Raw genomic sequence first — 27,902 nt, forward strand, 5'->3', positions numbered from 1 at the left:
ACATTTGAAAGGGATTGTCAAAAATATTGAGGGGTTTCCCTTTTCACTTAATTTGCTGCATTTATCTGCTTAACCTATTAAATAGTTGGAAACTTCAATATATAAACAACAAAAAGAAAGTGATTTCTTTGTTTAACTTGTTATTAACAGGTTAATAATTAATTTTTGCTTATATACCGAAATTTGTACAGGTTGCAGTGTAGACCTCCAATAATCTTTGCAATACAACTTTCAAAAGTTGTCGTTGTTGATATGTATGCATATTCATATACTCAATGACTGTACATATAAAGCTGCTCGAAACAACATGTTTTTAGATGAAACCCAAGTTTTTGCACTTCTTTTTTGAAAAACTCGCGCCGGAATGCAGCGAGTTGGGGATCAATACAAATGCCCAAGTACCGATATCGACGACCAGCGTTGCCACTACGTCCGCACTTGTTGCTGTATCGTCACTCACACGCATACCCACGCAGAGCCATTACGTCAATATGGCAAACAATCTGTCAAACGCGCAATTACAACAAAAACTTTTGGTCAAAATAGGCCCATCGAGGATTCGCTGAAGCGGAGAGCATAGCGCAAAATTGCAGCTGGCGAGGATTGGCATTGGGCACACGAAGGAAGCGCGCAAAATGCTGCCACAAACGCCGCCCCACGGATTGAAGGTGATGTCGGGTGCGGAGGAGAACCGACACTATCTGCGCGCCTTCATCCAGACGTACAGGGATCTGCCCGTGCTGTGGGACACATCGCTGCGGGACTACACCAATCGGGAGAAACGGGCGGAGGCCTATCTGCGCCTGGTGCCCATTTACCATTATCTCAAGCGGGACGCCACCGTGGAGGATGTGAAAAAGAAGATTAACACCCTGCGCACGAACTACCGCAAGGAGCTGAAGGTGGTGGAGAGTGCCCTGCGATCGGGCAGTCTGCATAGTCCACGTTGCTGGACCTTTCAGGAGCTGGACTTTCTGCGCAACTCGGAGAAGTTTCTGGCCGTCAATCCCGCCTTCAAGAATGAACCCACCTTCGCCTTCGGCGAGAGCAGCAATTGTCCAAGTGCGTTTCTGGAGGGCCAGGGCGGGGCCCTGCATTATCCAGCACCACGAACGGGTGGTCAGACGCCCAACATTTCCGAGATGTTTCACAAATCATTTGGACCACCGCCACCGCCGCCGCCAGCAGCCAACCATGTGGATTATGGGAGCAGCAAACGAGCCAGACAAACGCCCCCATGTACAGGAGCAGGAGCAGGATCTAGTGGTGGTGCCGGAGCAACTGGTACCTCTCACAACACTGACGAACTACTCAACATAGCCTGCGAGTATCTGGCGGGCACTTATCCGGAGGAGGAGTCTATCGCCCGCACCTGGACGCACAAACTGAAGCGACTGCCCCGCGAGCAGCGTCTCCTGGCCGAGCGCTTCATCAACGAAATACTCTTCGAGGCCGAGTCCAACAATCTGCATCGCGGATCCGTGCAAATCAACAACAGCTTCGAGCCCTACGTGCGCTACGAAGAACCGCCAAATGGTCACGAGGAGCAGGACAAATCCCAAAGTCCCAGCGTGCACACCTCCAGCGAATCCAAGCCCAATGTGGCGGGAGCGGGTGGAAGTGGACCTGGCAGCACCACCAATGCGGCCATCAGGGAGTTCTAAGTTTAGTTTAGTTACTAAGTGTTAAGTTTTTATTGGCCGAGGGGTAAATGGCAAATGAGATTGAGTTAGCTCAACAATGAAAATCAACAATAAATAAACATGTAAATAATATTTTGAGATGCCTCTGTAGTGGATCAGTCCAGGCGATGGTAGTCGACCAGATTGCGGGTGAACCAGACGTAAGGCGATGCGCCAGCCAGAAAGAGGCAGGCGCCGATCACAGGACGATGCAGGATCCAGGCCACAGCCGCAATGGTAAGGGCCAGCGAAAATGCGATGAGCAGGTTGCCCGTCACCGGGAACTGGGGATCTGGTGCCAAGGCCACCAATAGCGGCACCTGCACGACTGCAGTGGAAGTACAAAAAACCATTCAGTACATAAGATCATCTGCTTAGGAAAGGGAGGACTTACACAACAGACGCAGGATTTTGGTGTTGCAGGTGACGCCGAAGAAGATGAGCAGCCAGCCGATGAAGCGCCACCACCAGGTGTGCAAGACCTGGGCACGAGCCTCCAGCCGGAACACTTCCTGGACACTGAGCCCGCCCGGATAGACGAGCAGCACCGGAACGCCACGTGAGGTTATGTAGGGCACCAGTTTGTTGCCCGACAATTTGCCCACCACGCTGAACACCTCGCCCTCCATGCCGGCGAAGCTGAAGAGCAGGCGCATATCACCCACCTCCGGATTGAACACATCATTGGTATGATAATAGATGCCCAGATGCAGTTTAACGCCAGTATCCTCTGGCCGAATGTCCGAGGTGAGCTCCTGGTAGTTGTTGAACTTGTCCTTCACCTCCGCACCCAGTTCATAGCGTCCAATGTAGACGGCATCTGCCACCTGGACGTGGCTTTCGATGGGAAAGTGACTGGGATTCGTGTGCCCATAGCGATTATAGAAGTTCCGCGAGTCCACGATCTTGTCCCGCCATTCCCGCGTGTAGTAGTAGGTGCGGGAGTCCGACTGCGTCGTTCCCACGCTCTCGCCATAGTTGTGCTCGCTGCAGAGTGGAATGAGGTTTTAAAATTACATCTATTCCTAATTTTTAGTTTACTGGGACTGGAAGCAAAACCACTTACACGGTCTCTTCGACCCACTGGTACATTTGGACGCGTCGCCGCAGCTTCACCGCCAGCAGCTGGATGTTGTAGTCGGGTTCGGTGAGCGGTTCGCCCACGATAATCGGTCCAGAAAGGTGGACGATCCGGCCCTCGAGGCCCACCTCCTGCTCCTCCTCCGTGAAGCGAACGGAGTAGATGTCGGCGTGTGCCTCATCCAGCGCCATCATGTTGTGCACGGCGCGTCCCTCATTCCAGTAGAGCACTGTGCTCCCGGCCACGAAGAGGATCACACCGAACAGGGCGATGGGCCAGTGGCTGCGGAGCGTTTCGTTCAGCGATGCCATGGATGCAGCCGATCCAGGATGGGTGCTTTACCATCTGTGTGTGGAACGCAGGCGATAAATAAATTCCGGCAACAGCTGATTGGGCGCAGTGTGACCAGGTGGTGAGAGCGGAAAAAAGTTGCATTTCAGAATCATGTTTTGGGTTTCCAGCTTTCTAACTTTAAATGGTTAATTTACAATTTATTAGCAACGCATATCGATTCTTATCAATGCCATTATTAAATTAATGATTGACCAGCGATTAATTTTATCTATAAAATAATTAAGCAACCAGCGATTTGCTAGTTTGCCAGCAACCCAGTAAATACCAGAAATCTTCTCTCTTTTAGGGGAGTCCCCGTAATGATAACTGAGAGGAAAATAAAAAATAAATGGATATACATAACCAATTTGGGAGCGTGTAAATACAAGTCTGCAAAAATTTATTTTTATTTTATTTACTACTGTCAGATACCCTCTAAAATAGCGAAAACACCTCTGTAATTTCTTAAAAATCAAACAAATTGTCCATTCGTCCTTTGTATGTATTTGTAACTTGAAAAATTCCTCAATATTTGCTATTCCGTTATCAAACCAATAAAAGTTGTTGAATCATTTATGAATCGACAGATTAATAAGATAAGATGTACATGAATATGTACATATTTACAATTAGCTTTTTTATGGGGCTCCCCTCTTTTGAAATCCATAAAGTCCGGTGTGCCCAAGTGGGGAAAACGACAAAATCGGCATGTACGATGTACATAAGTATGTCAGGTATTTCCCCGTTTTAAAAGTAATCAAACAAAGGCATTGCGCCTATAAAAAGGCGAGCAAATAGAACATTTTCATTTGTTCTGCAAACGCAGTGATAGACAGTGAGTTAGTAAAAATCCGACAAAGTCAAGTTGACAGCAATCTCTGCACACAAAAATGGACGGTAATATTGCTATGAATCATTTGGTGGAATCCGAAAGGGAGAAGAGGCAATTTAAACTGAAAATTACGGAGCTCGAGCACCAAATGAAAATGGAAAAGGATCCAGCTCGCGCCAAGTTGATCGAGGAGCATATTAAGGAGTTGAAGAAACTGGATGAGGAAACCCAAAAGAGCAACTTGGAAATTGCCAGGGCTAACGTGATGCTACTAAAAGCGAATATGAAGTTTAGAGTGGGATACCATATCATTAACAATTTCTAAATAAAAATTCCTTTACTTTTATCCTGGAATCTGGAGTGGCAAACATGCCTCTTATACTAATCAATATGCCGAATTTGTAATTTAATTAATTGCATAAATAAAATAAATGTCCGTATTCATTACTTGGTTTAATACTTCATCTTAGCGTAATGTGTAAGCTCTAGCTTTAAGCTAGGCTTTAAACTGAAGTAAGAGAGAACGCTCTAGTCGATTTCCTCAACTATCAGATAGGCATAGTTTTTTTAAAAACAAAAATTCCGTCCTCATTTGAATGTATTTCTAGCTTGAACCAATCCTCAATATTTGCTATTGCAGGAATTCGATCCAAGTTATCAGTACAATACAAGTTAATGAATCATTTTAGGAATACCATACATCAAACAGATAAGCTGTATAATATGTACAATTGGTTTTTTATGGGGCTCCCCTTTTTTGAAATCCAGTGTGCCCAAGTGGGGAAAACATAAAGTCGGTATGTACGATCCGGTATTTTCCCGCTTTGAAAATTTTAAACAAACTGCTTCTAAAATATAATAGTTTTCGAACGTTCGAATTATCTGAGAAATCTTTTTTTAAGAAAACCAAATCACAAAAAATAATGATAAGCTCTGTTGTAGATTTAAAAAAAACCCAATTTGCGTGCCTGATTTTTATAATAAGTTTAATACATTTGCTATTTTATGAGTCTTTATTTACAGTAAATAACTTTCGACATTTTTTAAAATTTTTGTTTTGTTGTTGTTATGATTTGCGTTTACAAGTGAAGCCAAAGCTAATACATACGCATAATTTATTAACTTTCGTTTTTCATGTCACGCCATTGCAAAACAGAAAATATCACTGAATATGCGCCATAAGAATTCTCTTTCAAAATCGCAGCGATTTAATGTTGTATGTGATGGAAATGCGTGAATTTTGGTCAAATTTGTTTTATTATTAAACATAGGCTTACAGAACAAATGAATAACAATCAAAGTTAAGGTTGAAACTTTTCCAGCTAACGTTTAAAATTATTTAACAAAATAACTAAAAATTAATTGCTCATCATGATCGCACTTTACAATAAAATAAAAATATAGATAAATGAAATTAAGATTCTACTACATTTTTGGACAAAGAATCACGCAAAAATTCCCTTGACAAGGCGCACTTTCTTATATCTGATTTAGATATATCTATATTTATATGTAAATGTGGTGTTGTTGTGTCTATGCAAAATACATAACTTGCTGCCAGGAGAGCGCATAAAATTTACAAATTTCAATCTTATTACACTCTCTTATATATATATATATATTATTATATACTTTGAAATATTTAGCTGGCTATCACTGACAAATAAATGTGCAGCTTATGTTTTTTGGTTTAACTGAAGCAATAAGAAACAATTGGAGCAGCCTCGCGGCTTAAATTTAAAAATTGTTTAACTAAATTAATTTATAGAACCCATTTTGTCATCGTGGTAGTTTTTTTGTTTTAAGGTAGGTTAGTTAGATAAATACTAAAGTTTAAGGTAATCTTTTCGCTAGCCTGCAGTTGTGTCGTTACACATCGAATTATTAGATTATACATGTATGCATTCATATAACTGCTATTCATAATATTCATTTGCACTTTAACCAATTAATCGGCTTTAACGTTGACTAACGTGCCACACGATCAAGTAACTCTTATCGCCTCGATTCTCGATCGTTTGGTTTGGTTCCAGTTGAATACTGTTTTCCATGTCGTTATCGTCTGTAAAGAGTCCATTCATTTGCATTAGTTTTTCAAGTTTTTAAGAGCTGTGCACAAAAATGACCTATGTGAAAGATGGTTTAGTGCAGACATGTACGACTACAGGGTACTACTAGATTTCGATCATTTACAAAGCTTATACTGGCCACAATACAGTTGGTAAGTCTTTAGTTTAATGTTTTAGTAAGCGTGTTGCTGAACTTTGCACAACTTGTTAATAGTTTGTACACAAGTCTTGCAAATAAAAATACATTTTAAAATGAATATAAATAAAATAAGTTAAATAATAATGTTAAGAAAATTAGGCATAGTTTACACCCGATTAAAGAGTATTTTACAGAAATTATTCCACAGCAGAAATTTGCCAACCCTGAACAAAGAAATTATGGTGATTACAAATAATGTTTAGGACAAGGGACACGGTACACCAATGAATTCAGTTTTGTGTGCGTGGTTTTTGTGCGAAAAAATAGTGTCGTGTGCGCTTGAACCATAGATATAGTGCTCCAGAACCGAAAGACCAGTGGGTACGCTCATTTAAACAGTCTTTTAGCCTTGAAACGCACTGCAAGAGCAGTAAAACTGGTGCCGATTGGAACAATACAGAAAAACATGAAAATAAAATGAAATTAAAATAGTGACTTGCGTAAACCTGCTTAGTGGGCTAGTTCAGATCAGGTCACGGCTGAGAGAAATGCAGCAATCCACTTTTGGGACCCCATCCTGCTACAGATTGAACGTTCTAGGTGTGGGGCAGAAATCGCACAATTAAATCGCATTGAAGGCAAAACAAAACAAATTAGGTAAGGACACAAACAAAAAATAATCAAAAACTAAGCATTTAACAAAATAATAAGAAAACTAAAAGAGCAATGCAAAGGAAAAAAAAACAAAGGAAAATCAAAATGATAAGAAATCAAAGCTTACGTATCGACTTTCCAAACTATCAAGTGCGCTGCATTATCACTAGCATCAAACTTATCATGTCCTGCAGATGGGATGGAATATGGAATGGTTATACACGGCTCACAGCTTCGCTGCCCAATCCGTTTCATCCGGCGGACGCGGTGGCCACTTACTTATGCGAAAATCGATGTAGCCCTCGCCGCCGCACATGACCAGCATATCGGGTCGCTTGTTGGTGAAGGTCAGTCCACCGTTCAGATTGGGCTGCTGCAGCATGGGCACCGATACGAAGAATTTCACCGCATCCCGGTGGCCGTGGAAGGAAAGTTGAGCGTTGGCCATGCAGCACAGCGGCATCTGGCCATGGGGATCGGCTGTCCAAATGAAATATACAAGTAATTACATCAGAAGGCTCCAAAACCGAGCAGTTGAATATCACTTACATGATGACTTGGGCTGCACTTCGGCCAGCGGCACTGAGATGATCACGCCGTTGCTGGTGCCGATCCACAGCCGATTGCAGGACACCATTAGAGCAGTGATGCGTACGAAGCTGAAGCCCAGCTTGCCGGTGCCGAGCATCTTGGACACGTACGGCTCAATGTCCACGTCCTGCTTGTGCTCGAACGTGTGCGTGTTGTACAGCCTCAGCGTGGAGTCCAGTCTGAATGTTATAGGGAGCCATATATAGTAAGAGGCACCCAAATGAATGGTAAAGAAACTCACCTGATCGATACCCAGACACCAGCTCCCGTGGCCGCCATCTGACGCACCTGGCTCTCCTTACGCGGATGCGCGTCCAGCGAGTGCACAATGTTGAGCGATACGGGGTCCACGATAAAGATCTTGTTGCGGTGAGCGGCCCAAATGCGCTCGCCAGCCACACAGAGGCAACGTATCGAATGGTTGCGATCACCGAGCGTCACCAGGTGATAGCTATTCAGATCCCATTGGCCGTCTGTCTGGCGGCGGAACACAGCCAGTTGGGCATTGGCCAGCGCCACAACGACCCTCGCCTCTACGTGTACAATCGCTAGCACAGCATCCGGCAGGAGAACTCGGTGCAGGCACTCGTGCCACCTTCCCACGCTGCTGTGCACATACAGCCAGCCATCCTGGGCGCCCAGCCACATTGTGGGGCCCACCGAGCTCATTGCCGGTTCATCACGATCCTTGGTCTCCAGTATGGGGTTCAATGACTTGGTGGTAAACAACAGATTACTGGTGCTGGTGTTATTGTTGTTGTTCGTCTGGTTGCCATCCGTGGCCAATCGCTGGGGAGCACCTGGCAGAGCCTGTCGTATTTTGATGGCCTCCACATTGCCAAGTGGCTCTTCGGCACTTACGGCCGGCAGCTGCTCATTGGATTTCTCAGTGGCTTCCTTGGCCTCCTCCTCCTCCTGCTGTTGCTTGGCATTGCTGTTCTGCTCATCGTCCGACTTTGGTTTCACACGTACAAACTCCACTTTGCCCAATAGTTCGACACCCTCGCCCGGCCGCTGCAGCATCTCGCCGGCTTTGACCACTTCCGATTGCTCCAGCAACGCGTAGTCACTCTCCATTGCGCCTTGCACGGAGGCAATGCAAAGCAAATGCGATGCGCAGATGGGAAAGGCATCCAGCACAGTGGCCGATTGATTGGCATCAACCACACTGACCGTACTGGCAGCATGTGTGCTTGTGCATATCCACACAAACGAACTGAGTTGCGTCTCGGGCTCCAGCGTCTCCAGGCTGACCCTCGCCATCTGCCTGTCCAAGGCCTCCATGCTCTGATCCGCTGTGGGACTGGTTATCTCGGCTATCTTAAGCGTAGATTTCGGAGCATATGGTGAGCTGGCAGGTATCAGTGATTGCCCATTCTTTGTGAAGCCGCCGTGTAGATTAACGCCTGCCGCACAAAATACCTTCATGTGGGGCGATGCCTCCGCCAGGGGATTACAATAAACGGGAACTGGTACACCACCCGAATGGCGGTTGGGATTCGCCTCCTGGCTGGCCTTGTTAATCGGCAGACTCCAACCGTAGGCATGCAGCCGTCCATCCTCTTTTTGGACATGGGCACGTAGCTGGCGGTACTGCTCCCTTCTCCTCGCACTGATCCTCTCCGAACTGCCCTCCTCGGCATAGTCTTTCGGCATAATGAGTGCGTTGGCAAGACCAGCGCTTGCCGGATGCACCGGCGGCTGGCCGCTGGTTAGGGCCAGGCGATTGTCGCCACTTCCACTTCCTCGACTGGGGGATCCGTGGCTGTGGGCAGGACTTCCTCCGCCGGTGTGACGAAACATCGGCCCCCCTCCGAGACCGTCCGCAACGCGTTCCGTTGGGCGGTTGGAGGGGCTGTCCATATAGAAGCGGTTAACATGTTAATACAAAAGTTTTCTAAAAGATGCTAATATGACTCACGTAAAAAGATTACTAAAGTACTTCCAAATGCTCTGCTTGGACTTTCTGTCTAAATTATCTACGGTACGCGAGGCGCGGAGTATTTCTGTCAGACGCACTGCCTCCTGCAGCTCCATTAAACGCTCCTTGTACTGATTGCGCTCCATTAGCACCATGGCCATTTCCACACGGGTGAATCTCTTGCGCTGTGCCAGCGGCACATCATTCTCCTCCTGCTCAGTGTCTAAAATGATGCATAACAGTCAGAATTATTACTGGAAAACATTATCTAAATCTATTAGTACATACTTTGCTGCTTGACCTGCTCCTTGGCTTTCTTCAGCTCATCCTCCAGCTCACTGATGCGCTGCCTCAACTTGGTCCTCGATTGCTGCATGGCATTGAGCTCCTCGCGAACGATTTCGACCTCACCAGTGAGCTCATCCACTTTGACAATCAAATCATCCTTGACAATATTGAGCGCATTTCTGTAAGATGTGGAAAATGGGTATAATTGGTTTTAAGCTAATTGATTCCCCAATTGGGAACATCATTAGTCACACTCACTTGGTGGCCAGCAGCTCATTGTTTTCCATGATAAGATTCTCAACCTCCTTGCCCATGCCTGAAAAATGTTTGAGAGCATAATCAATAATTGGTAATTGGTATGGGTTTTATTGACAAAACAAGTGTAAAAGCGTTTGGGAAATTCAAGTGAAACTCAAGTGTAAGTAATGGCATTCAATTAGGAGTTAACTCATAGATGGTACAAATGAAATCAATGATATCAAGCCAATTAAAATCAATGGTCAGATGATGGCAACCTTCACATTTTGCATTTGTTAAAATAGGAAGAAAAATCCAGAACCATATCAAGGAATAAACCAAAAACTACCAAACTAATGGAAGAGCTAAAACCAAATGATATGGCAAAATCCAAACGGAGAGGGATGTTTCCAGTCCAGACAAGCACCAAAAATAAGGTAAAGATACATTTTTCAGCAATGCGGAGCGATTTGCGATATACTACTACTTACGAGGATAAAAGAGTAATGAACTAATTCTACGTTTTTTAATAACTGGGAGCTACTTTATCGATAGATATGTGGATGTTGGCAGCGCGTTGTTTTAGACTTACCAAAATAGTTGTCGTTAGCTTCAAAGGATCAATACAATGCAAATATTGTTGTTTGTGGAGTGTGTTTAGTAATTGCAAGTGGAATTTGATTTTTGTGTTGTTGGGAGGAAACGAAATGGTTTTGGAATTGGGCAAGTAGAATTCGGCATAAAAGAAAGAGAAATTTAATTAGAGTTGATGTTATAAAATTTTATTTGCAATTTTCTAAATTTGTTTAAATGTTTCTAATTTTCTAATGCTCTTTAGCATGACTGATACACTTTCGAGCTCATAATTTCCAACAGATATCACAAGGGAATACAAACACACACAATACGCGGCTCTAGTGAAGATCCTAAAATCTTTGTTTCTCTTTTTGAGATTGTTCAGTCGAATCTCGCATGATATTTGATGTATTTACAGGTTATATAGATGAATCCATATATGTAGGAATTATATGGCGTTTGTGGCTGAGTTTCTTGTACTTGTCTTTGCTCTCGCTGCTGTGGTTGATGGTCTTGAGTGCTTGAGTGGTACCTACCTGAGGACGCATACTCTCCAGGATGGACCCAGCTGCCTAAAGGATTCGGCCACAAGGAGTTCAGTTCCACGTTAGTGTTGTTTAGTGCGCGGGCAAGCAAATCAGAAAGGAAGAAGAGGGATATTGGCAATTAGTACAGCTTGGTTGAGTTGGTTTTGGATTTGTATGGAAAATAGTTAATCCCCCGCATTTTAGTTAGCAACATAAATGGTGCATTAGAGCCGAACATCTCACCTGTGACAATCTCATTCTCTTCACTCTCCTCGTTGTCCTGGAAGGACAGCTCTTGGTAGAGATTGTTATCCGAGCGCTGCTCCTTTTTGGTAGTCGAGCGACCAACTGGGTTTGGGGTTGGTTGGATTGGATTGGGTTGTTCGGAGTTTCGGTGTTTTTGTGTGTTGGTGTTTTGTATTTAGTTGAGTTAACACAAAAATCAAAAGAAGAGAGGAAAGATTAGTACGGTCAGCGGATGAGTAGTAAGCAGAAAGGTTGTGATTTTCAAACACCCAGCACCTACCATTTGAGGGCACATTTGGCACAACGGGACTGCTGTCGGGACTCTGGGGCGAGGTGGCCTGGTGCTGTTCCACGTTGGCAGCTCCACGTTCCGCCGTCCCACCGAGATTGTCCAGCTCGTTCTGCAGCGAAGGCGGACCGGAGTCATCCGACTGGCTGCCCACACTGCAAATGGTCTCGGTGTCCAGCATCACCGAGTTCTCCAGCGAGGCGAAACCATAGGAAACGGGTCCCGAGCTGCGAGCCACGGGATTCAGTCTCGCTCGGCTCACATCCATGCGTTCGGAGGCGGTGCTCATTTGGGAATGCGTTGAGCCCATCAGCATCTTGGTGCGCTCCATGTAGTCCACATGGTTCTTGAACAGCTCAGTGTACCGCTCGTGCAGTTTGTTATACTCCTACGATAGTTAAATACATTAGCAAAATATTTACTGTCTGTACTATAGGGTTAAAGTCTTTGGGCTCCACCTTCTTGAGATCCGCCTCTCGCTCCTCCAAACGACTCGCGTGCTCCAGGCTGTTCTTGTGCTTCAGTTCCAGCATTCGCACAATGCTCTCCACCGATTCCAGGCGCGTGGCCAGCTCCTTGTTCTCCTGCTCGGCCAGATCCTCCGCTTCCAATAGCTGTGGGCATATCATTTGAATTTAATGTAATGAATTAAATTGGGTTCCCAATGCACTCACCTTCTGTTCGGACTGTTTGCGGGCACTCTTTTCCCGCTCATATTGTGTGACAAGCTGCTCGTTGTCCTCGCGCAGCAGCTCCACTTCCACGTCCTGCTCCTGATTGATGCGATAGGAGGCATCCAGGCACTCCAGCACGTTCACGAGCAGCGGCATCAGGTTCTTCACCACATCCTCGTCATAGCGATTGATCATCCGCTCGAATTCCTGATAAATACTGCCCGCCAGTTGTTGGACCTGCAAGAGGATTTGCATCAGTTGATTTGAGCTTCGTTTTTTTTGGGGACAACAAAGTGCAATTGATTAGTAGAGGTGGCACAAAAAACCTTAGGAACCTTTAAAATAAATATTAGTTTAATTTTTCTAGGATATATTTCATTTTCATAAAGTCCTTTCATTCAGACAAACATAGAGCATCAAGTAGAGATATTAAGGAACTGCCATTTAGTGACTTCATTAAATCGGTTAACATAATTGCGGTTTGTGGCCGCGGTTTAAATGAATGAAAAACGCATGCATTTTGGTTATAAAACTGGGTGAAGAAACTTGATTGTTTCCGGTAAATAATAGAACCGAGAAAGGTTAAGGTTGACACCTTCTCAGCTTTCAGTTGTTAGTTAAAAACAAACAAAAATTAAAAGCAAAAACAACTGCAAAGCGTGCAAAATGGTACTCAACTAAATGGTTTAAACAATTATATATCGTGCAATTACGTATCGAAATGTGTGTAAGAAAAAAAGATTATAGAAGAAATTATATAGACCACAAACGAAAAATTTTGATAACTCACGATGCTGACAACCTGTTCATTCTGAAAGAGAAAGAAAAGAACAAAAACATGGTGTAAAGGACACATAAAAACAAAATTTCAACAAAATAAATGAAAATTGTGGAAATAAAACCGGTCTTATGAATAAGTGCATGATGAATGAGTGAGTTGTGTGAAAATTATTTACGATAAATGTGCAAAAGAAGAAAGTAAAATAAAAAGGTATGCGATTTTTAAGAATACTGAAAAAACCCATGCGTTTCGACTTATTTAAATGATTTTAACTGGGATTTCATTGCATTTTTAAGTTTTTACATAGTGCTTCTTGGCATTTACATTGCACGAGAGGGCACTTCTCTAATAAAAACCCGTCCGCAGCCCAAGGTTGGGCATACTTATAAGGCCAACTAGCTAAGGTATTCAAACATTTTTGGCCAGACTTGTTTCACAAATGGTTTCTGGCGCTTGTTGGGCCAAAAAAACAAGTTTTTATCGGTGTGTGCTAGCAATGCTTTCCGCTTGAAAGTGGCTGTGAACTCATTACTCAATTAACAGGTAGCTTATCAGCCGCCCATGTGCGCCAAGAACCATGAATTGGGGAACCTGATGAGCTCATTCCAGGGGGGGCGAGGGGTTCGAAATACCACTTATATGAGTGCGAAATTGCGAGGGAAGGCCTTCTGATTTGATTTGCATAGACCGATTAAAGCTGGCGAAGCTGATAAAGTGCAAAATCAATCGGGGAATTGGGGTGAAAAATAAAAATAGACCAGACTGCAGATGGGGCAGTTGGGGAATCTAATAATATATATGTATGAATATATATACATTGGGTTTATGGCTATAAGAATCGATAAGCTTTAATGGTGTCATACCATTTTATGGAACTAATTTTGAGGAAGGTTTCTTCAAACTCAGGTTCTTAAATCTCAGATGCAGATACTTATGTATATATACCAAAGTTACATTTATATTTTGGTAGCTTATCAGATGATCAGATGATATTATACAAATTTATAACAACATGGCATGTGGTGTACCCACAATTTTTTTCTCTGCAGAATATTGCGTGAGGTGGTCATAAAATTTGAGGGCCGGCTGACTGACTTTATTGATTTCTGGTTCCCGGCTCTTTACCCTCTTTTCCTCTTTTGCTCTCTAACTCTCTTTTTCTACCCATTTTTGGCTGATGTTTTTCGCCAGTTTTAATGTCAATGACCAGAGACATCAGCTGATGCATAATAAACAATTGTTGGATGCGTTTTTTTTTTTTTACATAATTAGGCGTATATAAACAAGAGAGAGATAGAGATATGAGGAGAGTAAGAATGATGTGCAAAGAAAGCATATTCCTGCGATTGTATTTCCGCTTTTATAGCCTCATTATCTCGTGTTTGTCTTGCTGCTACGATATGAGTGGGTCTGAATGTGGATGTTAAGGAGCAGAGACCCAGAACAGATTAAACCTACTTATTGTGTGTTATCAAAATTAAGGGAGAATCAGAGACGCCCGTATGATTCAGTGAATAGTATAAATTAGTCAGTGCTCAATGGTTTCACATTACATTTTCCTAGCTAAAAACCAAAATACCAATTGTTTAAGATAGCTGTCTTAACAATCTAGAATCAATGGACTCCTATTAAAGCTTAACATAAATAGGAAGAGATTTATTGAAAAAACCTCAAGTTAACAAACGGTGAGCTTATGCTATTCCCATTCCAAGTGATCTGGTTATTCAGCAGTAGACTAAGATGAAAGAGCTCCATTGTGGATGCACAATTACCTTCTCCGACATGACCATGTTGTTGTCCTCGGTGCCGTAGACCGTTTCTGCTCCGGACTGTGGTCCTCCATTGTTGAGCAGTGCATCATCGTTGTCCATCATGATGAATGGTGTTTGGGTGGATCGCAAGATCCCTCTCTTTATAAAGGACGTGTGCTCTCTTCTCCCTTTACGGGCGAGGGGTGGGGAGGGGGCTGCACTTGACTGCTGTTGGTGGGTCGTACGTCACGCGTTAACCGTTATGCAGGCAATGGCTTTTCAACCCCACCAGAACAACAACAAAGTAGTTGGGGGAGAAAAAGAGGGGAGCGACAGAGAAAGAGAGAGAGAGAGACTCCCACACACACGCACACACCACACACAGACACTTGACTTTTCGATGATTTGTGATTATATTTATATTTTGAACAAATCTCTAGTATATTTAAATAAACTGCAATTTAGCTGGCTTCTGCGTGTCACTTTTTATTTGCGTTTTCCTTTTGCGCCCCTCTTTCTTCTCTTTCCCTTCCATTCACAATATTTGATTGACTAGATTTCATCGTTTTTTCGCGTTTGTTTTTCGCTGCCTTTTCAGCAGTGTTACTCGCGAATTTCACTGCCCACGCCTCCGCGGCCATCCGTTGCGTACGATTGAGTACTAAATTTAAGCGTATCACTGGATTTTCACAGCATTTTTGCAATAAATATTGAAACACTTTGCAGCGCAGCTACGATGTGTGGGTGTGGGTGTGACAGTGTTACCTGGAAAATACCAATCTCCTTGCAGTAACGAAGTGGTATTCCTATCTATGTGTTTTACGGTCACACTTAAGTAATGTTTGCAAAATTAATACCTCTTATATGTTATAACATTGTATCATATTTAGTTGTAGACTTTTTTAATTTGCAAAGTGTAAATCAAAAAGGTTTCCAAGCAAATGGCATTTGAAGTCTTTAAAAATATGTTTGAAAATATACTAAGCCATTCACAATAGGTCTTACAATAGCAGCTGTTAAGCCTATCGTTATCGAAATGAGAGTCAGTATTTTTTCGATAGCTTCAACGTCACGCCGTCCAGTTGCTGTTGTTGTTTTTAATAATTTCGCCTGGATTTCCATTTGTTTAAATAAAAAATGGTTTTTGTAAAGAACTGGGAGGATTTCGAGATTGCCGCCGAGAACATGTACTTGGCCAATCCCCAGAACTGTCGATACACCATGAAATACGTGCACTCCAAGGGTCACATACTGCTAAAAATGACGGACAACGTAAAGGTTTGCACCCAATTCCATTATCATTTCAAACACATTATTAACTTGTAGTTTTCTAAAACCACAGTGTGTGCAGTACAAAGCGGAGAACATGCCGGATCTGAAGAAAATCGAGAAGATCACCAGCAATTTGGTGGGACACATGGCCTCCAAGGAATAAAACGCAGAAAAACCGAAACTATTTGGCCACGGCGGCACTTCTGCCCAGAAAAAACAACAAAAACACAGCACATGCATGCACATGTAAATTGGCCACAAGTGTTGTTGTTTCATCGAAGCAGGTGTGTGCGTGTGTGTGTGCCATCAACACCCGCATTGAATTTAGTTATTAAGCGCCAACAAAAAAACCGCCCAGTTTTTGAAATTCGAATGTGGCGATCAGAGTAGCTGCTGCATTTAGCATGCTTTTAAACGACATTTCATAAATGTCTGCTCTGTACACGTTGCGAAAGAGCTGCGGATGGAATCATCATCATCATAATCCTCTTCTGGTGGTCCAAATCCCATCTGCAGGCAGCGGCGGCGGTGCAAAATGTTTTTCATAAAGTTAACCATACGGATTTGTATTTATCGTAAGAGTCAATGGGTCGTTCCACACATTTCCATGAAATGATCAGCATGAAATAAATCAAGGGAGAAATGATAAATGCTATGAAACGGATGAGTCTTTTTGTGTATACTTATACTTTATACATTTATAATTTTCAATGCAACTCCATTCTATGTACATTTAGATCTATCAAACTATTCTAAAAACAAGCTGTGCATAGGAAATGCAATGCAATTTGCCACATTTTTCCATTCTATTACAAATCAAAGCTATTTTCGAAATGGTGTGTAAACCTTTTCATAAACAATCATATATTGAAAATAGTAATTTAGTTGCCTGAGCTATCCTTAGCATTGCTCACCTTACATGAAATGCATTGAATTTCTTTCGGAGCATATCAAAAGAATTTATTTGAATTTCCAGCACGAGGAGAGGAAGTAGTTGGCATTTGGAGACGCTTTCCGAAGAACTCTTAATTGCCTAACCATTAAAGCGATTAAACAGCCCGAGCAAACAGTTAACAAGCCACCTGAAAGCAGGAGGAGCAACCGAAGAACCACCGATGGGAACTGGAAATGGATGGAGCGGAATGGGATGGGATGGGATGCTGCTGGCTCACTTAATAATCCGAGAGCAAATATTGGTTATTTGCCTGCGAGAGGCACTCGAGTTTATTTGCCGCAGGAGATTGACAGCAGCTCGCCGCAAAAGATTGATGGAACCACTGGGGAACCGCTGCCACCGATGGCCACCGGATTGGACAATCGGACATTGGGACATTGGGACACTGGAAGATCGGTAGCCCACAAGTGTTTGCTGAGAATGAGTGCATTCTGAGTCCGTTTGAGGTGGGATCTACCTGTTGAACGGGGAGGCAACTCAGTAGCCACTTTGGATTAAGTCGAAGCGTTTGCTTGACCCACAGAGATCCGCTCGAGCGGACCTTTTGATCAGCCCTCCAACCCTACAGTTGCAGCTCAAGCGGACTCCATCTCACTTGGCCATTCTTGGCCATACATGTCCATTCGATTGAAGAAACCGTCAGTTTCCGGCAGCAATATGCATAGCTCCACGACAAGCTCATTTGGCTTCTGTTTGAAGGAGGCGAAGATGATGATGACTTTGGCTAGCGGGGATCGGTGGCGATCCCACCTGCCCAACCCATCGGATGTTTGTGTTTGCCCGGCTCTGTGCTTTACTCGATTTTTGTTTGGCTTTGTTTGCGCAGCGCATTGCAATCACTTTGGGTTTTCAAATGCTGGGGAATGGGTATAAATTCGGGTAGTTCTAAAAATGTAATGCCTACATATAGATCTTCATTTTCAATCCGTCCAAGGGGCCTGCATAGTGCAATAAAAGTGCTATAAATTTTATAGGCAGCCCAACAAGTTGCAGTTATCAAAATCAACAAATCAAAAGACAGAAACCACAACGAGCAATCTGTAACGCTTTCATATATACACCCTATACACATACATATGTACATGTGCATTGGAAAAACATATATTTTATATAGATGGGTGGGCGATTGTGGGGTGGCTACTGGTGTTGGAAAATGGGGGTCGTAAAATGGAAGCATGGCAGCGCGGGAACGAACGGTGGCAATAATTTCGATCTTTACAAGACGATAAAGCTCATGGTTTAATTAGGCCCCAGCGATTCTTGGCCGCCCTCTACTCAAACTGTTGCGATAAACTTGACAAATAACATAAATACCTTTTATTGCGGGTGGTTTTGGATGTGGGTTCGATTTGGCTGGGGTGCGGGTCTGATTGGGTGGTTCGCTGTCTCCAGGCGTAAGACCTTCTCAAATAGACCTACTACTAGTATTACGCGGACCATGGCGGTACGTGCTTTTTACGACACCCACTGTGGCGTCAATTATAAAGATATTTAAGTACAGTTAGCATGCAATTAGACGGCCCACAGTTGACTCTATCGCCATGGTCAGACTGCCATGAAAATCCCTCTGATTTAATATATATATATACATATAGTTTTATATGGTATCGGCCTGGCAGGGCCATATAACTAAGTCCCATTGATTGCCATAACTAGTTGGTCATATGACAATTAGTTATAAATTAAGACCACCGATTTCTGGCACAATCTAAAACCAGCGCATGTTGTGGATTTTCTCTAAGACAAGAATTTAAGCTGTATAGATATGGATGTACCTTAGAATTGAAGGTTTATGATCTTAAAAGGTTATCTAGTACTTTACATATCATAACTTACCTAAGAAAAATTTCGTAGCCTGCTTTTGGGAACCTAAACATGTAGTACGACATCCATACTTCAAAGTTCTTACATACAAGTTGTATTGATTAATTGAATAAAACTAAGATATCTATGTTACTATATAATTCTTTATCTATATTATGGCAGAATTCGTTTTAAATGGTTTTATCCCGCAAATTCCCTTTGATATTAGTCACACATTTCAGCCGCTTCGTCTTATAACTCGGTCAATAACTTGAGTCAATAAAAAACTCATTAAAGGCAGGTATCATTGTCTCAGACTCCCCAAGCCACACCATCTCCCCCCCCCCCCCTGCCACCTTTCCCCAACTGGGGGGGACACAACAAAGCGAAATTGAAATGCAAACCGACTAAAAGCTACTTGCCACCCCTTTGCCGCCCCCTGGGCCGCTCTATTGACTCAAAACGGTAGCCGCTCAACAGTGGCTAATGGTCATAATTAAACGTGGCTTATTTGCATAAATCAAGTGGTGAGTTATGTTCACCTGGCCAGCGCGCTGAGGTGAGTGAGTGGTAATGGAGGCCTTAAGGTGTTGCAGGTGAAGGGAAATCGCTTTGAAGAACTCCAAAAGAAGCCGCTTCCTCTTTTTCCCAGTCGATGCGACTCCATTTTGCATACCCTTCCCAGAAGGTATGTTAGCTTTGATATCTATAAAGTAGTGTTTATCAATAATTGCATCACTTTACCTGGCTTATCAAGGAAGTTAAACCATAAAATGCAAGTAATTTTTAGGGTTTAAGGTTTTCTTGGCACACTCATAGAACTTTTGATTCATAATTATGATTACACCCATTCATAATTACAACCATGATTTCATTATCTATACAATACAATTTTCTGGTTAAAAGCAATAAAGAAATGAGTTGTCCGAACCGGAAGAACAGAACCTACGTCAATGGGCCTAGTAATTCGACATATATCATAATCATCAAAAGGCAACAATCAAATTGAAGCGGTGACAGCATGTCTATAAGAAACTAAGTGTACAAATTATATCACTTTCATTATAATTGAATCACAAGGAGTTAGCCGGAAATTTCGCAATGCCCCGGAATCGATGACAAAATACGAGTTGCGTTCCAGATACGGAAGCAATTGCCCACTCAAGTTTTGGGAGCCGCAGATTTGTCATGGGCCGCTCCTTAACAACCACATACTACCAATACTACCAATACTATCAATATCTCTGCGATTCACGACTTATCGGGGTGCACAAATCAAACATATAGCAATGGTGCGAGAGGGCGATTTCAAAACCGTTGATAAATGGCAATTGTTATTACTAATATACGATGGGCTTGGTAATGGCTTATTTATAGGGTTTTGGTTGGCGCGAACTGGGCCTGCTTTTGGCCTGGTAAATCAACGTCTATGATTAGAGCTTAATACATCTTGATAAGGTGTATGCCATAAACGAAGGCAGCTAGGTTTGAACTCACAACTCACAACTCAAATTATTGATAAATCAAAAATGCCACTACCTCGTCTTCTTCTGGCTCACTTGGCAACTCTCTCGATTAAGCCCCCAATTTGGCTGATTACACGGCTAATGGCTAATCGAGAGATTTGGCCGGTTCAAGTGGCCATTTCCGTGACTCCGAGAGGGTCAGGTTATCCGCGTTCTAAATTAATTAACTTGTTAGTGCAAAGTATGAACACTTTAATCCCATCTTAATAGCTAACCTATGCTTACCTTAACCTGCAGTTTCTACACCACAGTTAACCGGAAATGTTAGTTTGCAGACTCTGCATTTCTGCAGGATTTTCGCGCTTTAAATCGCGCTTTCCAGACTCCTCCGCAAAGTTCAAATCTCGGGCGTCGCTTTAACCGCATCTGTGTTTACCCATTAGCGTTTTTCGGGCTGGCAGCTTAAAATGTTTACTCGGCTCGCCGCCGAAGACGCTGATGGTGTTTGTGAGTTTGTGAGCAGGGGGCGCAATTTCTGGGCGGGGCATGCCAAGGTATACAATCGTCTTTTTGGGTTTTTTTTTTTTTGGCACTTTTGTTTACTTTCGAATTATTTTGGTTTTTTGGCAAAATGTTAAATACGCAATGCGTAAGTAAGGTAGTTGGCAGTTGGCGTTGGCAGGGAGGGCGTGGGGCGTGGCACAGACATCTGAAAGCTAGGTGGCGCCATCATAAATTCACAGAAATTCCCCTTTAATGGAGATTAATACGTTTGTCCCCAGGCGCCTCTTAGCTCCTTTAGCTCCGCATCTCCAGATCTCCAGATTGCCGGCGATTTATTGACTTTGCTGAATGTTTTTGAACAACTTTTGATATTTGCACAGTTTTCATTTCATTGCTATTTGGCCATGTTTGTCTATGGCCAAGCGGCTAATTAGGAACGTGGGAATGTCTAAGGGCATTTGACATTTGGCGATAGAGTGGAGTGATTTGAGATGGATGGGGATTCTGTGCATTGAATTTATTTAAAATGTGTGCTATTAAAAGTAAGGTATTTTAGTAATAAGAGAACGTTACAGGAAATGTGGATCTAAACATACAAATTTTCCCCCCAGACGGTCTCAAGTTCAGCATTCTATTGCTCCAATCACACCTCTTCAGATTAATCGAACCCTTCTGACGCATTTGAATAAAATCCAAAATTGGCAGGCGGATTCGGTTTTTAATGATTTACAACACCCTCGGTGGAAGCCTTTGCCCCATTGAGCTGGCATCTGGCCAGGAATGGCCCGTTTTTTATGACCACAAATCAACCAGACCAAATAAAACGATTAGGGAACTGTGAAGAAGTGAGTTTGCTTTGTGTGTGAGTGTGGTGTGTAAAGGTAAGAAAGAAAGAAAGAAACTTTGATATTTTGTCAAACGTTTATGGGCAAATCAATCAATTTCAATGCAATTTCAATTAGGCCAAGATAAGCGCTAAGGAGGCAGAGAGGCATTCAATTCAATCCAATCAAATGGGCCAATGGTCGCGCTATCAGTCCGATTGTGTGTGTGTTCAATAAACAATTTTAATATTTTTAATTATGAAAACAAGTTGATTATATAAATTAAATCGCTGCCCCGTCAGCGATTAGATTACGATTACTTCTTTCAAAAAAACTTCAAATTCTTAACTTTTCGAGTGATGTGACGACCATTTAAGCGGCTTTAAACAAATTTTTATAATTTTTCCATCTTCATAAATATCAGGGGTATACGAAAAAAGTGCGCGGAGGGCGCGACTGCTGATAAGGGATTTTGAATTAATTGAAAATTGATTATTAGCGATATATATGAGCGTGCCGATAAGAAAGTCCGAAATTGAAGGCAGCTAAAGATAAGCGTTTTCTTTTATTTCGAACACTCTTTCATAATTGAAAATTAATCCATCATAATAGACGTCAGCGCAGAAATTAAAACTCAAGTACGAAGGGTCTTTCGAACCCTTAAGAAAATCACCGGAGAAAGGGAGCAAATAAAATATGAATCGATAAGCGGAGATAGTAAATTATGTGGCCACAAACAAGACCAGGAAAAAGGTAAAGTAAATAGGCCGAAAGTGACAAAATGAAAAATGAAAAAAAAAAGAATCGTATATTTTATAAATACAAATGAATTGATATTGTAAGCAGGATGGCAGAGGTGGCATCATTATCTGGCAATTGAATGCACTTATGCAAACAATTACAAACTGCCAGGCAAACAGCACTGCCGTGTATCTGTATCTGTAGCTGTATCTGTATCTCAAGCCGAGTATCTGAACAAATAAGGAGCACAAATCAAAATGCGATTTTCGTGCGTCCTTCTTATCGGAAAGTGCACGTTTACCTTTCGCTTCCAATCGTCTGGCGCTTCAACGCACTCACTATATGGTCCCATATTTATATATGTACATATCTGTATATATGTGTATATATCAGGAAGTACTCCCTGCAGAGGTTAAAAAACTGCGATGTCGCCACGGCAGCTAAATGTATCTCAACTGTGTGCAAACAGAACCTACAGAACCCACTCCAATCCACACAACTCCACTCGCAACTCGACTTGGTTGGGTTTTGGCTTCGGTTTCGGTTTTGGCTCTGGTTTTCGGTCTGCAACGGCTTGGAAATTTGTTTGCGCTGTGGCTAATGAGGCAGTCCAATGCAGATACAGAAGCTATATCCACATATGTAGATATATACATATAGATATCTTATGTTGCTTTAAGATTGCGCGATTGCGGAGATAAACTTAAGCTGCAATCGTTTCTTACGGCTAAGTAAGTTCATTTTAAAACACAAGTACCTTTTACCCTTCGCACCTCTTTAAATCTTATTTTCATCAGCACTATCAGCAAGATTTACGATGACCAAAAAATCATTGATCGTTATCAAAACGGCCCTAAAACCTAAAGGAGCTAATCTTTGCCTAGCGGAAACTAAGTACTATTCTAACTTGTTTTAATAAAAATAATAATTTGCAATCGTTCAGTAAACCATTTCCTCTTTAGGGATTATCAGTATCGGTATTATCTCATTAATGACTCCCATAATTCTGACGTTTTGTATATGGCTATTAAAAATAATAAAGAAATACGAGGAAGTGAAATACAGAAATGAGTTTATCAGTTTTTAATAAGTTTGCTTCGTTGGCGAACCAATAACAAAAGCAAATCAATTCGCGCACTTAATGAAAAAAACACAACTCAATTATAAACTTTATCAGTGGTTTTGGGGGCGGAGTTTTGGGCTGGTCTCTTTCCTGGAACCCGCAGTCATTTAAAAGTCATTTTCTCAATGCGAAAATTCCATTAAAAATTGTGTGTAAATAAATGAAATGTATGTACATAACATAAAATATTTAATTCATTTCGTCTGTGTACTTATGTTGATTTACAATGGATAATTTTGTGAAAAATGTGTTTGGTTAAGTATGATTGAACGATTGAGATCATAAAAAATTCTAGGTGACTGTAAATGAGTTAAGAAATATGACATTTGCAATTGAAAAGCAAACATATTTATTGGCCTCCTTGGAAAATGTGGCAATCATTTGTTAATCATTTGGGGTCAGGCAAAGATGACCCGTCTGGGTTTGTTTAAAACATTGCAGGAAAAAGAAGAAAATCCAGAAAAAAAAACATGCAAATAATAAATATCAAAGTGCAGTAATAATTGGCATTCACACATTTGTATAGTGAACTCGCTGTGCCCACAACTCTGTCAACATAATGAGCCAATTGGCATGGCAGGCATTTTGCAGATACAACTCAACGAAGTATCCGTATCTGTGTATCTTTGTTGCTGCTGATATGTAAAAATTATTTATTGATAACGCAATTTAATGCCAATTATTTGCACATCAATATTTGCTCAATTATCAACTGCAATTCACTTGGGTGCGGTAGTGATGATGTTGTGATTAATGAGCAGATCCAATGATGTTGATGATTACGATGACGATAAAAGGGTGCTGGTTTGTTTTTCACTTTTTTGCGGTTATTGTTTTAAAATGTTTTGAAAAGTCTTTGACCTTTTTGATTTATCTATGGGGATTGAGGCATTGAACACAAGTGCCAAAGTCAACTCAATCAACCCTCCGCCTTCATCCCTTTTTTTTTTTTTGCCAGCCTTGCAACTTTTTGTTTACTTAGCTAACTAAGGCGCTGGAAATCTGTTGAAATTTTCTGGCATTATTGTTCACTTATCGGCTGAATTAACACGACAAAAAGGGAGAAATGGCAGGTTCAGGATATGTGTTATCCGTCTCTTTCCAACTCGGCTCATCCCTCTCTTTCCCTTTTATATGCTGACCACATCAGCTAAATTGCAGCGGCATATGTGACGATTTATTTTTATTGGTGATTTGGTGATTTCTATTAGTGATATTTGCTGGCAAATTTAACGCCTGATTAGCCTAATATGTCAGACAATTTATCAATGATCTAGGGCAGAATTTATGGGGTTGCTGCTGTAAATTCAAAAAAGGGTTTATCAATTCAATTGTGCATTAAAATAATCATAGTGAATATGGTTTGTTGTCCATATTGCGTGTTTCGTGATTAGAAAAATGTATTTTTTTATTTATTTGGCTTACAAAAATAGTAATGTACATACTAAAGTCCAGAATACTATTAAATTTGAAATCCTTTGATTAGCGCCTTTCCCTTCTGCGTCGATAAACCATTTTCCGCAGGGACACGTCTTATTTTCCATCAAAGATGACCAAATTGCTCGACTGCACATGTGACAACGTTTGTTGTTTTCAATATCTACACCTTTTCTCTTGATCTTTTGACATCCCGTTTCCGGCGACCAGAAACAGCAATACCCGATAATTGGCTCTATAAATTTGGTATTATAATAGTAAATGAGTAAATAGCGAATACTCACTTTCCTTCACAAAACCCAATCCGGCTGGCATGCAAGTCTGTAGAAATGGTGGTACTTTGGATGAATTTACCTGCCTGCCAAACTTGCGGGCATCAACATCGAATTCACAACTCCATCCGGTTGTCTTAACTTCGCAATTGCGGTTTATCTTCGAGCAATTCGCACATTGCATCTTATCATAGAAACTTTGGGCGGTGGTTATATAAGCGGCTATAATCCAAACGAGTTTTCCAAACATATCGGCTGTCAAAAGTGTGTTTTCCTTCAAGGACTGCTGGGATCGGAAAAATATAAAAGGTAATATACACCTATAATCTCAACTATAATACAAAGTAATAAGTAAAAAGGAATAGGAGCTTAAATTGGTTAACAACCAATGAATTAAAATATTTCCAATTAGCTTGCATAGTACTTAAGCTAACTCAAATCAAGTTTACCCATAACTCTTCTCTTTACAACATTTTAGCTCTAATTGCATATTTACGTAGCCATTTGCCCAAAATCAAAGTGGAAATCAAATGGGTATAAACAAAATGCGAACTAAAACTGAAACCCAATTCAAATCCTCACACTTTCCTCATAAAATCCCCCCACTTTCAAACCATTCAAAGCCCCCAATCCCATATTTCTATCAATGTTTGTGTTGTTATATAAAATAAACTATTCTGGAATAACACAAATCATACTGAGCCAGAACAAACGAGGCTGGACCATTGCCAGGTCATGTTCCACTATGAACCAGCACCACCCAACCCATAAATGTTAGTTAAATGCACGTGGATGAGTAGATAAATATGGTATAATGAAAATAAAATAAGAACCAGATAGAACATTGCAGGAGAAGTGGACGCGGGGCGATAGAAACAACAGCAATCAGTCGTCATTGCAGACATCGCACTAATTTTGAGTTAGTTGTTGGGAAAACATTTTCGGCTTGAGTTTTGGGGTTTTTTCTCGGGGAAATTGGGAGTGAGTGGGACTTCATTGTTGTACGTGGCCAAGGAAAATACACTTTGGCACGTTTCTTGTTAGCGAACAGTTTTCCCCATTTCCTCGGCTACTTTTAACTCTTTTCCTGTCTGGACATTGCATTATATATGTACTACATATTATGGGTTCTATTTATTATACCCGTTACTCGTAGAGTAAAAGGGTATACTAGATTCGTTGAAAAGTATGTAACAGGCAGAAGGAAGGGTTTCCGACCATATAAAGTATATATATTCTTGATCAGGACCAATAGCCGAGTCGATATGACCATGTCCGTCTGTCCGTCTGTCCGTCTGTCCGTCTGTCCGTCTGTCCGTCTGTCCGTCTGTCTGTCCGTCCGTATGAACGCTGTGATCTCAGGAACTACAAAAGCTACAAAGTTGAGATTAAGCATACAGACTCCAGAGACATAGACGCAGCGCAAGTTTGTCGATTCATGTTGCCACGCCCACTCTAACGCCCATAAACCGCCCAAAACTGCCACGCCCACACTTTTGAAAAATGTTTTGATATTTTTTCATTTTTATATTGGTCTTGTAAATTTCTATCGATTTGCCAAAAAACTTTTTGCCACGCCCACTCTAACGCCCACAAACCGCCCAAAGCTGCTACGCCCACACTTTTGAAAAATGTTTTGAAATTTTTTCATTTTTGTATTGGTCTTGTAAATTTCTATCGATTTGCCAAAAAACTTTTTGCCACGCCCACTCTAACGCCCACAAACCGCGAAAAACTGTGTTTAAGACTCTCCTTCTCCCTTCCACTAACTGAGTAACGGGTATCAGATAGTCGGGGAACTCGACTATAGCGTTCTCTCTTGTTTGGGTTCTAAAGTCTGCACCTTTGCAACTTCTTTGTCTTTCTGCCAGCTGCTTTCGTTCGCCTTTGCTTTGGCCAGGGATTGTGGCTTTAAATTGGGAATGAGTTACTTAGATGATGTTAAGAAGATTAAGATTAAGTTAACAAGAAAAGCAATAGCACCTTTAACGTATCATTCCTATTAAATCTGCTCAGTATCAAGTTATCAAGGTGAAATGCACCAAATCGATTATAGCTCACATCGTTATATAGCTTATGCTAATGTATTCCTTGGGCTTCCATTCAATTTGATGTCCTTTGCTTCCGCATTCAATCCATTTATAGCCTGCTACCCTCCAAACACTTGGTGGCCGCCATTCATGTCCACTTAGTAATCCATCAAGGGAACATTAATATCATCGTCTCATCTGGCTGAGCGTGGGTCGTAAAGAAAATGCATTATACGGGCATTACGGCGTATAGCGTTAAACTGCCAGCCGAGTTATAAAACTCCAATGAAACGAGACGTTATCGAGTTTATTGATTTCTGGCCGGGCTTAAGGCTTCTGCCTTTTGGCCGCTTAAAGTGGCTTGAAGTGTGTGGATCGCTGTGCTCAAGTGCCTTAATTGCTGGCCTAATCATCTGCCAGACTTCCTGTAACCTATTGCCCCTCCATCTCAGCACCCCCTACCCCTCACTCCCTTTAGGAGCCATTAATGACCTTCCGCCCTGCACTCCCACTCCCTCACCCTCCACTCTCCACCCTCCACTCTCCACTCAAGTTGATTATGAAGATTCTTTCGTCTTTTGCCGTTGAACTTGCTAGTTGCTCAACACTCCATAATGATGGCAATTATAGCCTCGTTTTTCCAACAATTTATATGAAATTTGCTGCTCCCCAGCACACTAACCCACCCCTCACCCCACTCCCCTCCTGTGACTCTCTTTTTTTCGGCCAAGCCACGCCCCTTCAATGGACATTTTCAGCCGCTTGGCCACGCCCCGTGCCAGCGCGCCATCTCTGTCGCACTGT

The 27,902-nt window shown here is 42.1% G+C and overlaps 6 protein-coding genes across 17 annotated transcripts; 3 read left to right on the forward strand and 3 right to left on the reverse strand.

Annotated features, from left to right (window-relative positions):
• The first annotated feature begins 417 nt into the window (after positions 1–417).
• On the forward strand, positions 418–1,775 carry LOC6533372. Its single transcript, XM_002094061.4, has one exon. It carries the CDS (start codon positions 636–638, stop codon positions 1,662–1,664), a length of 1,029 nt encoding a protein of 342 aa, XP_002094097.1. The 5' UTR covers positions 418–635; the 3' UTR covers positions 1,665–1,775.
• Positions 1,671–3,172, reverse strand: LOC6533373 (transmembrane protein 43 homolog). The gene is made up of 3 exons (XM_002094062.3): positions 2,749–3,172; positions 2,077–2,669; positions 1,671–2,010 (listed from the first exon to the last, which is right to left on the reverse strand). The coding sequence occupies exons 1-3, from the start codon at positions 3,072–3,074 to the stop codon at positions 1,799–1,801; spliced, it is 1,131 nt and encodes a 376-aa protein (XP_002094098.1). The 5' UTR covers positions 3,075–3,172; the 3' UTR covers positions 1,671–1,798.
• A 710-nt stretch (positions 3,173–3,882) lies between these two features.
• LOC6533374 lies at positions 3,883–4,372 on the forward strand. Its single transcript, XM_002094063.4, has one exon. The coding sequence runs from the start codon at positions 3,987–3,989 to the stop codon at positions 4,251–4,253; it is 267 nt and encodes an 88-aa protein (XP_002094099.1). The 5' UTR covers positions 3,883–3,986; the 3' UTR covers positions 4,254–4,372.
• A 550-nt stretch (positions 4,373–4,922) lies between these two features.
• On the reverse strand, positions 4,923–15,438 carry LOC6533375 (JNK-interacting protein 3). 11 transcript variants are annotated; one of them, XR_001454091.3, is made up of 17 exons: positions 14,693–15,438; positions 12,930–12,950; positions 12,140–12,376; positions 11,924–12,079; positions 11,457–11,853; positions 11,174–11,278; positions 10,940–10,975; positions 10,420–10,437; positions 9,849–9,906; positions 9,591–9,769; positions 9,303–9,525; positions 7,623–9,236; positions 7,340–7,560; positions 7,070–7,270; positions 6,918–6,978; positions 6,643–6,732; positions 4,923–5,990 (listed from the first exon to the last, which is right to left on the reverse strand). XR_001454091.3 is itself a non-coding variant. In XM_015194483.3 (16 exons), the coding sequence occupies exons 1-16, from the start codon at positions 14,792–14,794 to the stop codon at positions 5,984–5,986; spliced, it is 3,636 nt and encodes a 1,211-aa protein (XP_015049969.1). In that variant the 5' UTR covers positions 14,795–15,438; the 3' UTR covers positions 4,923–5,983. The 11 variants fall into 11 exon arrangements, 8 of the variants coding, with proteins under 8 accessions (XP_015049969.1, XP_015049974.1, XP_002094100.1 ...); XR_001454090.3 differs by lacking the exon at positions 12,930–12,950; XM_015194483.3 differs by lacking the exon at positions 6,643–6,732.
• Positions 15,439–15,728: 290 nt separating this feature from the next.
• LOC6533376 (signal recognition particle 9 kDa protein) lies at positions 15,729–16,603 on the forward strand. Its single transcript, XM_002094065.3, has 2 exons — positions 15,729–15,949; positions 16,014–16,603. The coding sequence occupies exons 1-2, from the start codon at positions 15,809–15,811 to the stop codon at positions 16,104–16,106; spliced, it is 234 nt and encodes a 77-aa protein (XP_002094101.1). The 5' UTR covers positions 15,729–15,808; the 3' UTR covers positions 16,107–16,603.
• An 8,138-nt stretch (positions 16,604–24,741) lies between these two features.
• On the reverse strand, positions 24,742–25,371 carry LOC26534898. 2 transcript variants are annotated; one of them, XM_015194491.2, is made up of 2 exons: positions 25,081–25,371; positions 24,742–25,031 (listed from the first exon to the last, which is right to left on the reverse strand). In XM_015194491.2, exons 1-2 carry the CDS (start codon positions 25,316–25,318, stop codon positions 24,781–24,783), a joined length of 489 nt encoding a protein of 162 aa, XP_015049977.1. In that variant the 5' UTR covers positions 25,319–25,371; the 3' UTR covers positions 24,742–24,780. The 2 variants fall into 2 exon arrangements, with proteins under 2 accessions (XP_015049977.1, XP_015049978.1); XM_015194492.2 differs by having other exon boundaries at positions 24,951–25,031; positions 25,085–25,371.
• Between the last annotated feature and the right edge of the window lie 2,531 nt (positions 25,372–27,902).

Source organism: Drosophila yakuba, chromosome 3L, assembly GCF_016746365.2.
Source record: "Drosophila yakuba strain Tai18E2 chromosome 3L, Prin_Dyak_Tai18E2_2.1, whole genome shotgun sequence".
Classification (NCBI taxonomy): Eukaryota; Metazoa; Arthropoda; class Insecta; order Diptera; family Drosophilidae; genus Drosophila; species Drosophila yakuba.